General features: G+C 39.9%; 1 protein-coding gene across 5 annotated transcripts in view; it reads left to right on the top strand.

Annotated features, from left to right (window-relative positions):
- The window catches only part of LOC134355512 (copine-8-like), a 674,862-nt gene that overhangs the window by 501,125 nt on the left and 156,767 nt on the right, over positions 1-16,970 (top strand). For 4 of the 5 annotated variants that reach the window (XR_010020101.1, XM_063065493.1, XM_063065494.1 and 1 more), the window contains 2 exons: positions 956-1,009; positions 9,033-9,094. Coding sequence is in view for 3 of the 5 variants with exons in the window: in XM_063065493.1 (XP_062921563.1) it covers positions 956-1,009; positions 9,033-9,094 (116 nt within the window). In the remaining 2 variants the exon portion in view is untranslated. The remainder of the gene's footprint in view (positions 1-955; positions 1,010-9,032; positions 9,095-16,970) is intronic. The other variant, XM_063065495.1, reaches the window with a different exon arrangement.

The raw sequence follows: 16,970 nt of genomic DNA, 5'->3' as shown, positions 1-16,970 counted from the left end.
AGAAACATTAGGACTTCTTTAAAAAAGGACATAATAAGCTCTATTTTCCATCAGTAGAAAGGTGAAGATCTGACGAAGGGTAAGAGATATTTTCCTTGCCTCCTGTCATCTGTTAGCACAATTAGATTGGATGTGCATCTTTGGAAATTCAGCCCAGAATATGTGTAAGAGGCCAGTTGCTCAAGAAATTTGAAAGCATTATTGTGAATTAAGCCTGTATCAACTGTGATCCTTTATTTTCATTATTTATTTAGCTACATTGCAGACTAGGCTCTCTCAGCCCTTCGAACTGTGTCTCCCACCATCTCCTGCCCCTAGTTTAATCACGGGACAATTTACAATGACCAACTGGTAGGTCTTTGGACTGTGGGAGGAAACCAGAGCACCCAGAGAAAACCCATGTATTCCATGGGGAGATCATACAAGCTCCTCACGTTGGAATTGAACTCTGATATCCGACATCCAGAGGTGTAATAGCGCCGTGCTAACCATTATGCTATCGTGGCGCCCCTTGCTGTGATGGTGCCAGATAACACCTTCAAAGGCACTTCAGGGAGAGAGACTGTTGTTCCAACAGTGATACAGCTCCCTGAAATTATTTTCATAAAATACCTCTAGGTCACAGAGAAATCAAAATTCATTCTGTTTAAATCACATCATATCCAAACAAGAAAACAAGACGTCATTCAAAATCTTTTCTACTTCGTATTCTTGGCCTACCCAGCATACTGAATGAGCAGATGGGTGCTTGGTACTGATTACATCTGATCAATCCATAATCCATTACCTTCATCTTGAAAAGCGTGTTAACTATTAACTCAATTAAAAGACTAAATGCAACTTGAGCTATCCTTGTAAACCACACATAAGAAATATGACATTTATAACACAGACTTATCTGAAAGGATCTTCTCTAAAGCATTATTGACCCCGTTAGGTTTTGTTTTTTTTCTAGGTAATAAATCCAAAAAAGAAAATAAAGAAGAAGAAGTATGTCCATTCAGGAACTGTGAGTACTTATAGTCATTGGAAATAAATTTTCATGGAATGGTTCCTTAGAATTTTGTTCTCCTTGATGAATTTTCTAAGCCATAGTGATCAGGGGTTGCCTGCCTTAATCATGTCATAAGAATGCACTAACAGGCATGACTGTGAGCCAGTGAAAGGAACAGATTGAGTGATGTTGGAGAGTCAATTTTTATGTTTGGCTGTCAAATAATTTTCCTGAAATGATCAAATTGCAGTTATTGAAATAATATATAAACACGAGGAAAGTAATATCTAGGGGTTAAGTTTGTATAAGTTCCTTTGAACAGACTTCTAATTTCAGGAGGTGAGACTGTTGCTGTTCCAACAGTGACAAAGCTCCTTGTAATTAATTTCATAAAATGCCTCTAAGTCACAGAAAAAAAACCTCATTCTGTTTAAATCACACAATATCCAAACAAGAAAACAAGATGTCATTCAAAATCTTTAGTACTTTCTATACTTGAACAACAATGAAAACTAAAATAAATAATCAATATATTGAATTATGACTTGTAAAGAAAAGAAAGCATGTGTACATTTAAAATACTTGTTCCACTGAGGCATGATGTCTAGAAATAAATTCCATTTTACTACTGCAAAGTGCTTTGGCTTCTTGTTAGTTGGAATTATTTCGAGATTTTTTCTTATTATTCTTATATTTGATTTTGTTTGTAAATTATAACAATAGTCCATTGCAAAGTTAATGAACACGATGTTATCAATTAGAGAATGGTAGATTATTTATTCTGATAACTTATTTTTGGAGAATTTTTTTTCATTTATGGGAGATGGCAGCTTCGGGGGAAATAACCATCTATTGTCCATCAGTAATTGCACTTGAGAAAGTGAAGATGGACTTTCCACCTTGAATGCTGTATCCCGAGATTAAGGTTTTCCCATCGTGCTATTAGATAGAGAAAGTCGAATTTTGTAACTTTGTGGTAGTGTGTTACTTGTAGCTGATACTTTTCCCATGCATTTGCTGTTGTCCATCTTCATATTGGAAGCAGAGGACTGAGGAGATACTGCTGGAAAATTTCAGTGGGTCAAGCAGCACCTGTAGGAGGAAAGGAATTATCAACGTTTCAGGTCAAAACCCTGCATCAGGCCGAGAGTGGAGAGGTGGGTTGGGCAGTATAAAGAGCAGAAGGGAACAGTGAGAAAAAGCTTCGGAGACACCTGGTGGGCTGAGGAGGGTGTAACATAACAGGGGCGATCAGTAGGGGTGGAGTTCAAAGACAGTGACAGATGAGCAGTAGATGGAGGCAAAGAGAAAGAATGGAGGAAGAATATAAACAGATGGCGGAATGTGGAGGGAGGGGAGTGTGAAGATGGAAGGCCAGTTGCTGGAGGAAGATAAGTGGGAACACAAAGCACTGCCAGTGTTGGATGCTGATGAGTAAAGGAGGTGAGAATGGGAACCATTAGGGAAGAGGTAAATAGTGAAGCAAAGTAGAGAAGGGTGACGTGGATGGACAGAACAAGGAGGGTGAAGATGGGTGAAGGGGAGCTGGGATGTGTCTGGAAAAGGGTTCAAATGTGGGAATGCTGGAGGAAAATTAGAAGGGGAGGGAGCAAATTTCGGGTGGTAAAGAAAGGGGTTATCTAAAATCGGAAAACTCGCTATTAATGCCACTGAGTTGTAGACCACCCAGGTGGAATATAAGTCTTATTTCTCTGGATTGCAATGGGCACCATCGGGCAGTGGAGAAGGTGAAAATTGGGCAGGTCAGCATGGGAATGGGAAAAGAAGCTGAAAGGGTCTGCGACTTTGTCCTTGGGATAGTCATTGCAGATTGTCATTGCCACATATGGATCAATGAATGCAGTAGACAAGGTGGAAGGAGCGCATGTGAACCTTTGCCTCACCTTGAAGGGCTGTTTACATCCCTGGATAGTATTGAGGAAGGAGGTGCTAAGGAGAAGTGTATCATGTACTGTGAGACAGGGGAAAGTGCCTAGAATGGGTGTGGAGGTGTGAGTCACGCTTGAAGGAGCATTGGTGAACTGCTGTGATGCATTTTGTAAATGGTACATAGGACTGATGTAACAAGACTGCAGTGAAGGGAGTGAATATTTAGTGTGATGTTTAGGAAGTTAATCAAACTGGCTGCTTTGTCCCAAATTGAGTCCTTCTTTGGTATTGATGGAGTTGCACTCAAGGGATTAGTTCCCATAATATAATTGATTTATCCCTTGTGGATGGTGAAAAGTTTTTGACACTGTGAACAGCATTCCAAGGAATACACAGCAATTGTAATGGCAACATTAACGTGGGCATTGGTGGTAGTGTATTTGGTAATGGTTAAGTTATTGAACATTACATGAAGGAGACTTTTGCAAGTTCTAATTTAGGAGACAGTGCACTTCGTTAAGTGCAGGCCTGACAAGAGCAGCCACTTTAAACTCATCTCTATGCCTGGACTGCGGTTAGAATGAGATAACTGGAGCCAAGTAAAGCATCAGTGAACATGATGTTGGTGAATAGCAAGGAATTTGCTAACTTAATCCACAACTTCCATCACTTTGCTATGTGACTAGACTGATTGGCCTGGGATTTGTCCTGCTTTTTCCCAATAGTATGGCCTGATTGGATGGTTTCCAGTTTTGGAGTTACAGTAGGACACCTGGCCACACCTGCTCCAAAGGTGAACAAAGGAAAGAAAGATTTATTATAAGTATGCAGAACCTTGAAACGTTTTGATGGTGCAGATAAAGGGAACCAGTTTCCACTAACACAGAGACTGGAAAGCATTAGTCCCAGATTGAAAATAATTGGCAAATGAGGGAGCAGGGTGTTTTATTTTATGCATTTACTTTATCCACCTGAAATGTATTGGCAGAAATAAATTCAATAGTACATTTTAAACAAGAATAGAATGGATAGTTGGAAAGGGACAACTTGCTGGATGACGGGTAAAGAACAGTGTTATGTATTGTAACTCCAAAACATAAAATTAATTGAAGGAAAAACAATGGAATCCAGATTGTTTGTACATTACTTTCGTTTTTACTTTTAGTGAGGCACGTACCTATGACGTGGAGTCGTGACAACGTATGCCATTCACATAATCCGTAATGAATTATGTAAACAACTAAGAATGATTAATCAAACAATACATTTACAATATTACTGAAATATTGAATAAACCACACTCCTCCCTGCTTAGCTATAAACTCCAACTCAATATGGAATGCATCTCAACTCAAATATGTGTTTATTGCTCTCTAGTCATATATACACACTCACAAACATTTGTATATAGATACACACACACACACACACACACACTCCTCTCCCTCTCTCTCTCTCTCTCTTTCTTTCTTTATATATATATAGTAGATGCACAGTATTGTAAATTTTAAATGTCCCATTCGGGCCTATAGATTTAATCAGTGTGGGGGATTTCTTACTCTTGTAGGATAGAGTCTTTGCTGAACAGGCAAGTCATTCTGCTTGACAGGTGAGACTTGTGGTTGTGGAACAATTCGGGTTCTGATACCTCTTCCATGGTAGTTGAAGGAGTTGACTCCGGAACTGCAGGAAGTGGTTCTGATAGCTCTGGATACCTTTCTTCTTGATGTGCTGGCACCCCAAACAGTGCATGGCAAGCTGCTTGATCTTCTGATCTATCCAAATCCACCGGATAAAGCTTTGAGTCAACAATTTCATTTTGACCACATCTAGATGACTGGCTTGTAGCTCCTCTAACACCATAGCTCTCAGCTTGGATGGTGCAACAATTCGCAACACCCACATAAGGCAACCCTGTCAAGGATAAGTTCACCCCAACATTGGTAAAACTGGGATTTCTGCTGCACATTTCAGCCATTTTGGGGTGGACCTGTAGACCAGAGACAATGTGGGTCCAGTCTGGTTTCCCTTTGGATCATCTCTGCTGTAATATGGAAACTTTTGATTGTGTTAGGGAGAATATATCAAAAGGAGTGTCCTCTTTTGTAAATTCTTCAGGTATTATTTTTTCCAAAGGTAAACAGGACAATCCATCAGGATTTCCATGAATAGTTGTAATCCTGAATTCCATTTTTAATTGTGTCCTCCAAGAAACAGAGTCCATCTCTGCATTCATGCTGCTGCTGTGAGTGAAACACGCTTCTGTGCATTGAAAATGGACACCAGTGGTTGACGATCGATAATGAGAGTAAACTCTCTGCCATACAAGTGCTGGTTGAAAGACTTCACACCCCAAGCCAAACTCTGTCAACCTGTGCATATTTTTTCTCTGTAGCAGTAAGGGAATGTGATGCAAAATCTATGCGGCATTCACTTCTGTCACTTATAACATGTGGCATAACTGCACCTATACAGGCATCACAAGCAAGCTTCACTGCAGATTATAATGTGTGAGTACAGTGTCTGATGTCACCATTTCCTTTACCTTTTTGAAAGCCACCCTACTCTGCTTTGTCCATTTCTATTTCTTCCTGATCTATAATAATGAGTTCAAAGGATTGGGCACAGTAGCCATATTTGGCAGAAACCAGTTGACAAATCCTAAAAAGGACCACAATTTTGACACAAATGGGGCATCCACCACTGCTTGAATTTTCCCAGCACAGTTGTGTAATACTTGTGCATCAATGGTGTGACTGCAGTAAGTGATGCTTGGTTTAAAGAGTTTACACTTGCTGCATCATAATACAAGCCCATAATTTTTTAATTCTTTTAACACTGTCTTGAGATTTTGGAGATGTTTCTTGTCATCCTTTCCAGTAACAATGATGTCATCCATTATTGTAACACTGAGTGCCCGGGCAGCCTTACAAGACTTGGTCCGTAGCTTTATGCCAAAGTGAATGTGCAGAAGCTATTCCAAAAATAAGCTTGTTATTAACAATAAAGCTCATTGTGAGTGTTTATATTGAGAAACACTTTGGACTCTTCCATTTCCATCTGTAAGTGGGCCTCAGCTAAGTTAATGTTGTTGAAGAGTTTCCCTCCAGAAAGGTTTGCAAATATATTCTCTATCCTGAGCAGGCCATTGAACTACTTCCAGTGCTGGGTTGATCAAGACCTTAAAATAACCACAAACCCTGACAGACCCATTATTCTTGGCTTCTGAGACCTCTGAAGTTGCCCATGGGCTCCACTTAACCTCCATATGATATAGCTCACTGGCTGCTCTATCATGGATGGTATAAAGAACCAGAAAGGCCTTGTAAAACTTGGATTTGGAGTGTTCATTTAATACTATGAAAATTGATATGTTTGAGTTTTACAATGCCATTTTTGAACACAGCTGTGGTATCATCCACAACCTTTCTTAATTCATTTTCAGTTTACTCTATTGCAGGGGATGTGATATGCAAATGGTGGGCGGATCTCCAATCTAGTTATAGTTGTCTCAGCCAATCACATCCCCACAATGCTGGTCCTCTTGTTAGCTTGTTGGTTGTTGTATCCCACTGTTACGAATGTCATTCCCACAAGAGTTATCTTTTCTCTAGTATAAGTTCTCTGTTGGATATCTGCAGGCTTCAGTTCAGTATCTTTGAAATACAGTTCAAACTCATTTTGTTGAATGACTGAAACAGCCGAGCCAGTGTCCGATCTCATTTTATTTAATTTGCCATTCACTTCTGCTGCAAGCCATATTTCTTGTCTAATGTTAGTTTTCACATAATCGATCTCAAGACTACTCAGTCCAGTGTCATTCTGATCACTATCAGATTTTTCATCAACAGCATGCAGATTAGTGCTCTTTATGAAACTGCAACTTGACATTTTATCTTTTTCTTTTCTCTGTGCAATCCATTTATTTTCGTCTGCCCAACATGCTCTTTTCTGTGTGTCCTACTTTGATTCATTTTCTGCAAGTTTTGCCTTTAAATCTGTGAAACCCACTGGGATCCATGGCTGCATATGTCTAGGGAAGACACTCTCTGATTCTGCCAGACCCTTGAGATTGAGACGGCTCTTCCACCTCAAACCCAGGTTTGTGTGGATGCTGTGTAATTTGCTAACTTGTGCCACAAAATTACAGAGAGTATACACTGCATACGACTAAAGGAATTATATTTATGAATCTTAACTAAAGGGTAAGTAAAAAAAAACAAACAAAAAGAAATGGACCCATTCTAATTAAACAATTGCACAAGTTGGAGCTCAGTGTTTCACCAATGTTTACTGATCCTCAATCGATCTCGGCACCTGGCTTCGTCGAATCACGGTCCCGCACCAGGTCGAATCCTACGATCTATTCTCTCCATCTCCTGCTGAAAAAAAAACCCAAGACCAACATTAATGACCCTCACCAATAAAACCTCCCCCCTTAGTTCCACCATCCTTAGTTCCACATATTCATCATCATCCCTTATCTTCAACAATAACCCAAACAGGCTGAAAGCAGAACAGACTGCTCTTAGAGAATTGTTAAATGAAATATCTACAGCATAACAGTAAAAATGTGAACCAGGGCATTACACCTGCATTGACCTGGATGTGAGCCCTGGCACAAAGGAAACAGAATTTGTTCAGACAGGCAGGTTTCTGTTTAGACATTGCAATGTTTTCATGCTCACTTTCATTCCTGACTGCAACTCAATTGTGTCTCTGTCTGCTGTTTCCATTGATATAACTATTTCAACTGTTCTTTTAGATGTGCGTTGTGCTTCAGTTAGGAACAGTTTTTACATGCTTTCTTGTAAGATTCCACAAACTAAACATTAAACAGTGCAGCATTAAGCCCATCATTGAACTGACAATGCTCAGAGTATCTCTTCAATTCGGCCACGTATGCTGATATGAGCTCCCCTTCCTTTTGATTCCATTTATGAAACCTAAAGCTTTCTGCAATCAATAACGGTTTTGGTTCTAAATATTCCTGCATTACTTTTCACGATATCAGCAAAGCTCATCTAGACTTGTTTGTTTGGAGCAGTCAAATTTCTAAGCAGCTATGTTGTTCCACCTAATGCACTCAGCAAAGCTGGCACTCGTTTTGCACTGGTTATTTTGTTTGCTTCAAAATACTGCTCAATTCACTCATTATCCGGTTATCTCTTGTGCAATCGAACATGTCTGTCTTTCCAATGTAGTCAACCATTCCTGCTGTTCTTTTTTATTTCTGATTATTATCACCTGGTTCTCACTGTTTATTGAACCTGTGAATTCATTTGTTTTCTGCTTTTTTTAAAACTCGAACATCTCACTGCACTTCAACAGGTAGGTATACGTCTTGGGTTTATCTTAAAACTACCTATTCACCATTATTATAATTTGTAAGTCCAAAACATAAAAGTAATTGAAAGATAAGCAAGACAGTATGGAATGTGTGGAATGTATATGCATTAATTTTGTTTTTACTTTTAGTGAGGCACACATTATGTTATGATGTGATGACATCTGCCATTCACATACTTCTATATATACCATAATGAATTATGTAAACAACAAAAATGCTTAATCAAACAATATATTTACAATATTACTCAAACATTACTGAAATATTAAATACATAACAAACATGGCTATAGGACTAATTACTTACTTTTTATTGACAGAGTTGGCACAGGTATGAATGGTAAAATGGCCTTGTCTTGTATGATTATTGGTCTGACTGGACTGAATGACTGAATATGAAACTTAACACCATTCAGCTCTAAATCTGTGCCTTTTATTTTTCAACCCTCAAGTTTACAGATCCACCGCATGTGGAGATACTATAAATAAGATTATGGTATTGGGTAAAATATGTAAGATTTTTCTGGAATTTACATTTGAGCAGAGCGAGACCTTCTGTAGGCCCATCTGAAATATCACTGCACATGGTTAAAATAAACATTCTTAAATTGAAATGATTTCTACATTTTGCTTATTTTTTAATTCAGTTGCTGAGAATGTAGTATGTTAGGAAGCAAACCTGTATTTCAAATAACCTCATCTTATTGCTTTATTGCTCAGTATTTTTGCTAAAATTAGTTCAATTTGACATCTTTGGATGATGAATCTTCTGCTCACCATGCTTCCCATTTCCCCACAGGTTACACTGCTGTCCTTTACAGTTGAATCTGAGCATACATTTCTCGATTATATTAAAGGCGGGTAAGTAGTGTTTGAAATTACCCATGTACAGTTCCAAATTAATAATATCCTGGTTTTCATGCAATATAATCATGCTCTCTGAGGTAGAAGAATCTGAAGAATATAACACGGACTGCAAAACATTAAATTAGGTTCCATGAAATTTATCTACTGTCTATATCAAATAAGAAGTTTCTCTGAAAATAGGAATTGAAATCATGTTATATAAAATTCAAAGTTTGATTAATTTGATCTAAAATAATCACCTTAATGCTTCTCAAAGGGCAGGTAGGTAATTATAATATAGCACATGTCAGGAATCAGCCATTAAGCTTTGTAAAAATAAAGTGAAATATGTTTATATATGTCATCACTTTTATCATACTGACTTACTTTGCAGCCTCCATTTTAAGAGCCATTATGTAACATGGTTCAAGCCTCACTCCAGGATCTGTGTACAAAATCTAGGATAATGGATCATACAATGGGAATATGCTAAACTGCTGGATACACATGAAGAAATGTTAAATTAAGGCTTATCTGCCTATTCAGGTGGTCACGAGGAGGCATAATTTTAAGAGCAGCGTGTTTTGATAACTAATACAACCAAATATTTTGACAAACTGACCATTAATTTCATTTGCCATCTGTAGGACTTGGCTGTTCATGCTTAGTCACATCCTAGGATGTGCTGGGACACATTGAAGTCAATGGATGTTTCGGATCTTTCAACATCAGACACTTTCACCCAGGTGTGACTCAGCCAGGGTTGATCAGACCCTGGCTTGTGTCCCAGCAGCATTGATCCGTGGCTCACGTCTCTTGATCCATAGCCATCTGGAGGCTCACTCAGCAGCCTCTGTGACAGATCTGATGGTTGTTAATTATTGCTATCTTTGCCTCAACATGAGTAATCTTGAACTTTGTAAAGAACAGGTTCTGAAATATTCTGCTGAGAGTTTAAAGTTTTTGCTAAAGTAGGATTTACTTAATTATTATGATGAGAACACAGTCTCAGAAGTACAAGGCATTCTTAAATATTTTGAGTTGTTGAATTCAGAATTATTTTTATTGCAGTATTTGAAGAATTACTATAAACAAGAGATATTTGGATCCAGCCTAAATAAACAACTAACAAAAAGATGTAGACACAAGAGATTGCAGATGGTGAATTATGGAGCAACATACAAAACACTGAAGGAATTCAGCAGGTCAGATATCATCTGTGGAGGGAATTGAAACATCGGCTATCCATTTCCCTTCATAGATGTTGCCTGATCTGCAGGGTTCCTCCAGCGTTTTGTGTGTTACTGGCTTAGCAATTCATGCTAGGAATTTACTGAAAGAGTTGGTGAAAGGATAATGATAATATATTGTTGTGAAAAACAGATTGAAATGAACTCCTGTATATTGGTGAGGCTCGACGTAGATTGGGAGACCGCTTCGCCAAGCATCTGAGCACCATCCGCCAGGGGAAGTGGGATCTCCCAATGACCACTTAATTCCACTTCCCATTATGATATGTCAGTCCATGGCCTCCTGCACTATCACACTGAGACCACACTCATGTTGGAGGAACAACACCTTATATTCCATTTGGGTAGCCTCCAACCTGATGGCATGAACATCAATATATCAACCTTCCAGTATTGCCCCCCCCCTTCATCATTACCCATCCCCTTTTCCCTTTCTCATCTTATCTCCTTCTCTGCCCATTGTCACCCTCTTGAGTTTCTCTCCCCTCCCCCTTTTCTTTCTTCCATAGCCTTCTACAACATCTGCTATTAGATTGCGCCTTCTCCAGCCCTGTATCTATTTCACCTAATCAAGTTCCCAGCTCTTTACTTCACCCCTCCCCTCCTGAATTCACCTTGTGTTTCTCCCTCCCCTTCGCCCACCTTTTAAATCTACTCCTCATCTTTTTTTTTTATCTCCAGTCCTGCTGAAGGGTCTCAACCCAAAACTTTGACTGTGCTCTTTTCCATAAATACTGCCTGGCCTGCTGAGTTCCTCCAGCATTTTGTGTGTGTTGCTTGAAATGAGGGGGGATCTCATTAAAACCTATGAAAGGTTGAAAGGCATCAATAGAGTAGATGTGGAGAGGATGTTTCCTATGGTGATGGAGTATAAGTCTAGAGGACTCAACATCAGAAAGGAGGAACAGAGATGAGGAGGAATTTCTTTAGTCGGAGGGTGGTGAATCTGTGGAATGCGTTGCCACAGGTGGCTGTGAAGGCCAAGTTATTGGCATACTTAAGGCAGAATTTGATTAGTCAAGGCATGAAGGAATATTGGGAAATGGCAGGAGATTGGGGCTGAGAGAGAAATGGATCAGCCATGATGAAATGGAGCACACTCGATGGGTCAAATGGTCTGATTCTGCTCTTGCATTTTATGGTGTTATGGTCTGATGGAAATATAATGTTGTTTTAGAAATGCCTTAGAATTGTTTTAGAACAGGTATAATATAATATAAATGCCTTAGAACAGGTATAATGTTGTTTTAGAATTATTTCCAAAGTTAGTAGACATTTGGAGAGGCTAAATAATACCATCTGTTTATTACTAGAATCATAGAGGCGTACAGCACAGAAATGGCCCTTTGGACCAACCATCAATGCTGACTATGATGCCAACCTAATCCCAGGAACAGCACATTGAGTTCATTTTAGCAGTGGAACTTTGTGGGGATAAACTAGAAAATATAGTTTCATTAAGAGCGTTATTACAATGTGGAATATATTTCCTTTACAGATACATGAGATATAATACTCATGTATTGCTTACATGGAAAATTGACTAATTTAAAAATATTATAAACAAAAACTCCACAATTCCAAGAGAAATTTGCTGAGAAATCGTGATTACAGTGTCCATTGCTTCTCATCTTTAAAGTTGACTAGAGGTGATAAATTAAAATAACTGGCCTTTGCCAAAACTTTTACTGTTTATTCCCCTCTATAGATGCTGCTGAGACCTGCTGATCTCCCACAGCACTTTTTGTGTGTCAATCTGGATTTCCAGTATCTGCAGAAACCCTTGTGTTAATAACTAGCCCATAATTTTCTGAAAAATGGGAAAATCTATGCCAGTAGCAAATGCTATTCACATTCATTTAAGGGCAATTACATGGTTAAAGGCAGGAAACTAAACTTTCTGTCCCAAAAAGAAATCATTAGCTTACAGGGAAGAGGCATTTTGCTCTCTGGCTTACCATTGAAGTGATGGGAGTTTGTTGTATTTGAATAATAAATATGAATTAAATCCACAACCAGAAAATTAAGACTTGACCAATTTAGTCTAAGTACTCTTTTTCACAACATGATATTTGCTCATTATTGTGATTCATCCTCTTTCCAACTTTTGTCCAGATTTAATTGTGGTTGGAGATTTAAAATGTCTGATTAATTCCCATTCCATGAATGCGATTAAGGAGAGACCCAGCTGTTTTCCCTGTTCACTCAGGTAGCAGATAACTTTTTCTCTCATTTCCATGATGACTCATTCTTTCAGCAAGTCTCCCTTCAGAAAGTCTAAGAACTTAAACGTGTACTGGCAAATCTAACCATTAGCCAATGCCATCAAATCCATTACTACAGCAAATTATGAGCTTCCATGTTTAAGTTTAGTTAAGGCAGACTCAATTACATGAGAGGGTTACATTCTCTGAAATTAATGGTTTGGGGGCATTTATTTATAATTCTAATTGATATCTCTTAATGCTCTACTAAAATACTCAGTTAAAGTGTTGCTTCTTCATTTTCAGCGTGCACATGATTCTTGGTTAGAGGAAGCTAGTTATGAGGCTTGTTATTGAGTGTAAGTTGAATTATTAAAAAGTGGGTCACACAATTCACACCATTTGACAAAACAAAATCAGTCAGTTCGGTACAAGAGAAACCATGTGCTCACCCCTCCGACTCTTCGACCATGTGCTAACCCAGACCCACTATCACAGCAACACACACAAAATGCTGGAGGAATTCAGGCAGCATCTATGGAAAAGAGTATTATTGACGTTTCAGACCGAAAGTCTTTGACAGGACTGGAGAATAAAAAAAGCTGAGGAGTAGATTTAAAAAGTGGGAGGAGGGGAGAGAGAAACACGAGGTGATGGGTGAAACCTGAAGGGGGAGGAATGAAGTAAGGAGCTTGCAGGTTGATAGGTGAAAGAGAAAGAAGGCCATGGAAGAAGGAAAATGGGGGAGGAGCACCAGAGGGAGTTGGTGGGCAGGCAAGGAGATGTGAGAGAGGGAAAAGGGGAAGGAGGGGTGGGGGACATTACCACTACCACTGCACCTATCACCTTATGGTTTTTCCTCCCCTCCTCCCACTTTCTTACTCTGACTTCTCATCTTTTTTTCTAGTCCTGATGAAGGGTCTCAACCTGAAATGTCGACTGTATTTTGCCTCGCTTGCTGAGTTCTTCCAGCATTTTGTGTGTTGCTCAGTAAATTAGATTATCATTATTCTCTGGAATGTAGGAGATTGGGTGGGGAGGAATGACTTGATACAGGTAAAAAAATATCATGAGAGACATAGACAGGGTGATAGCACGTAGCCTTTTTTCCAAGGAAGGGATGCTGGAAACAAGAGGGCATGTGTTCAAGATCAGAGGCAAGAGATTTTAAAGGGACATCTTCATGAAAAAGGTGGTGCATATTTGGAATGAATTGCTATAAATAGTGGGTGAGGCAGGCACATTCGCAACATTTTATTTATTTATTTATTTATTGAGAATCAGCGCGTAATAGGCCCTTCCGGCCCTTCGAGTCACACCACCCAGCCATCTCCAAATTTAATCCTAGCCTAACCAAAGGACAATTCACAATGCCCAATTAACCTACCAAGTAATACTTTTTTGGGCTGTGGGAGGAAACTGGAGAACCCAGAAGAAACCCATGCAGTCATCAGGAGATCATACATACTCCTAACCGGCAGTGGCGGGAATTGAACCCGGGTCGCTGGTATTGCAAAGTGTTGTGCTAACCACTATGCTACCGTGCCACCCCATCTAGGTAAGTACATGGATAAGAGAGGTCTGTAGGGCTATTGGCCAAGCATATGCAGATGGAACTAGCTAACTGGGCAACACAGTCAGCATGGACACATTGAGTTGAAGGGTGTGTTTCCTTATTCTATGACTCTTTGACTTATTACATTGAATTTTAACCATATGTATGAGAGTAGACAGGGATTTAAGCACACAAAAACTAATAGTTCCTTAGAAATCTGATGCTAACCTTATCAGTGCTATGATTAACCTATACCTGTAAGTAGAGTACATTGTGAGTCGTGATGTGGAGAACAGGTAATGGGGGTGGTGTGTACTCACATCAGGGTCTAGGGGCATGTGTCAATGCGTACACCATTCCTGATCAGATGAGTTCATTGAACGGCTTGTGAGAGTGAATTTAAGAATGGAGAATGAATTCTCCTTGCTCACCTCTGTGGCAACCTCCAGCCACACCATTCTGATATGGCCTGCAAGCCCCTGTTTGCATTAGCAGGAAATATGTCACGCGGAGCCCATCACAGAGCTTAGCATGACATCCAGTGAGGAATGACAAAAGCTCAAGGCCTTGACAGATCTACATTCTATTTTCTCCCTCACATCTATTGTGCACTCAACTTCAAAATCTATCAGATTTTATGATTGAAGTGTGTCTCAAAAGAGTGGAGTTGAAATGAGTTCTGTGTGTTGCCTTTGCACTGGCTGAGGTTAACTGGTAATACATTAATAACATGGCTGTGATTGCTTTAAGGCAGCTCTGAAGAATGCTCCGAAGAAAGTTATAGAGCTGTGCCCTATCATCATTATTCCCTGACCCACTACTAACTCAGCTCAAGGAGAATCTATAATTCAATTTTCAATTTTTGTACTGTTATTCTACTACTTTGCTAAATGGCTCAGCTTTTGTGTAATAAATAATAAAGGCACAGGAGCAGAATTAGGCCTTTTGGCCTCTTGAATCTGATTGTCCATCCCAACATGGCTGATTTATTATCCCTCTCAACCCAATTCTCCTGCCTTGTCCCCACAACTTCTGATGCTCTTGCTGATCAAGAAACTATCAACCTCCACTTTAAATATACCCAATGACTTGGCCTCTACAGCCATATGAGGCAATTAATTCCATATATTCACCATCTGCTCCCACAGCAATCAAACACTCCCCATACTATATGTTAACCCTTTCATTCCACGACCGTTCTTGTGAACCTCCTCCATGCAAATCAGACTGATTAATGATGAAATTTAGAAATCAGGAGTTGCCTTCTCCATTAGAAGGCTTTCCAGTATTTCACTGAAAGATAGACACTGACTAGATGCAATAACTACAAATTGTGGTCCCTATTTTTTCTATTAATTTCAACAGATATTTTTCTGAATTGTAATGGCAGGATGTGATCCATCACTATATGACCTCTCCAACATGCAAAATAAATGTTTGCAAGTATGGATTCTCATTCCTTAATATCTTAATTTTTTTATCAAGAACATATGAAATTTGTTGATTTATGGCAGCATTACAATGCAAGATATAAAAAAAATTCTGTAAGTTACAATGATAGATAGAGCAAGAGAGAGATGGATAGACAGATCATCAGAGAGATGGTGCAAAAGAGGAATAGCGTGTTTCATGGACATTTCAGAAATCTAATTCCAGCGGGGAGGAAGCTGTTGTCAAAATGTTGAATGTGTGTCTTTGGGCTTTTGTACCTCCTCTCCGATGGTAGTAATGAGAAGAGGGCATGTCCCAGATGGTTGGCGTACTTACGACAGCCCCATCAGCAGCAGGAGAAGTGCCCAGTGAGAAGGTTTCTCGCAGGTGTGCCGTGCTCATTTAAAAAGAGAGCTTCGCGGGCATTCGGGATCATTCCGACGGCCCAGTCAGTGCCAGAAGCAATGCAGAGAGAAGTAAGTAAAAGTACAGAAGGGACAAGCAGAGCAGCCATTGTTGGGAGTGGGACAGTGGTGAGAGTCAGGCTTTGGCTCAAAGGAGCCTTCGGCTTGGCAGAGGCATTGGCTCTGGAAAAGCTGTCCGGGTAAGTTTCTGTTAAGTTTCCTTTTTTTCCTACTGTGTCAGGGGTACTTAATGAAGTTTAATTGGCTATTGTGCGTCCTTCATACTGGATGTGAGAGACCTGGGAGACCCAGAGTCTCTGAGGGAACTACATCTGTGTGAAGTGCATCCAACTGCAGCTCCTTGAAGGCAGTGTTAGGGATCTGGAGCAGCAGCTGGATAACCTCCGGCTTGTACGGGAGAGTGAGGAGATCATCAGTCAGAGGCACAGGGAAGTAGTCACCCCGAAGTTGCAGGAGGTAGGTAGCTGGGTGACTGTCAGGAGAAGGAATTGGAAGGTGAATAGACAGTTAGCTCCGAGCACCTCTGTGGCCATTCTCCTCAATAATCAGTATACTGTGGATGTGAATAGGACATCTGGATGGTATGTTGCCTCCCAGATGCCACGGATCGGATCATGCCCACAGCATTTTGGAGGGGGAGGGAGAGCAGCCAGATGCCTTGGTACATATTGGTACCAATGATATAGCAAGGAAAAACAAAAAGGTCCTAAAGAGAGAATTTAGAGAGCTGGGCAGAAAGCTAAAAGGCAGGACCTCCCAGATAGTGATTTCTGGAGTGTGGGATTGCTGGATTGCTATCTGTGCCACACACCATTGAGGTTAGAAACAGGATGATTTGGCAGGCTGAGAAGTTGGTGCAGGGGGCAGGGCTTCAAGTTCTTGGATCATTGGGATCTCTTCTGGGGGAGGTATGACCTGTACAAGAGGGATGGGTTGCATCTGAACCTGAGGGGAACCAATATTCCCATGGGCAAGTTTGTTGGAGCTGTTGGGGAGGGTTTAAACTAATATGGCAGTGGGATTGGA

This window comes from Mobula hypostoma, chromosome 13 (assembly GCF_963921235.1).
Source record: "Mobula hypostoma chromosome 13, sMobHyp1.1, whole genome shotgun sequence".
NCBI classification, from domain to species: domain Eukaryota; kingdom Metazoa; phylum Chordata; class Chondrichthyes; order Myliobatiformes; family Myliobatidae; genus Mobula; species Mobula hypostoma.
This window is presented reverse-complemented; position numbering and strand designations above follow the sequence as displayed.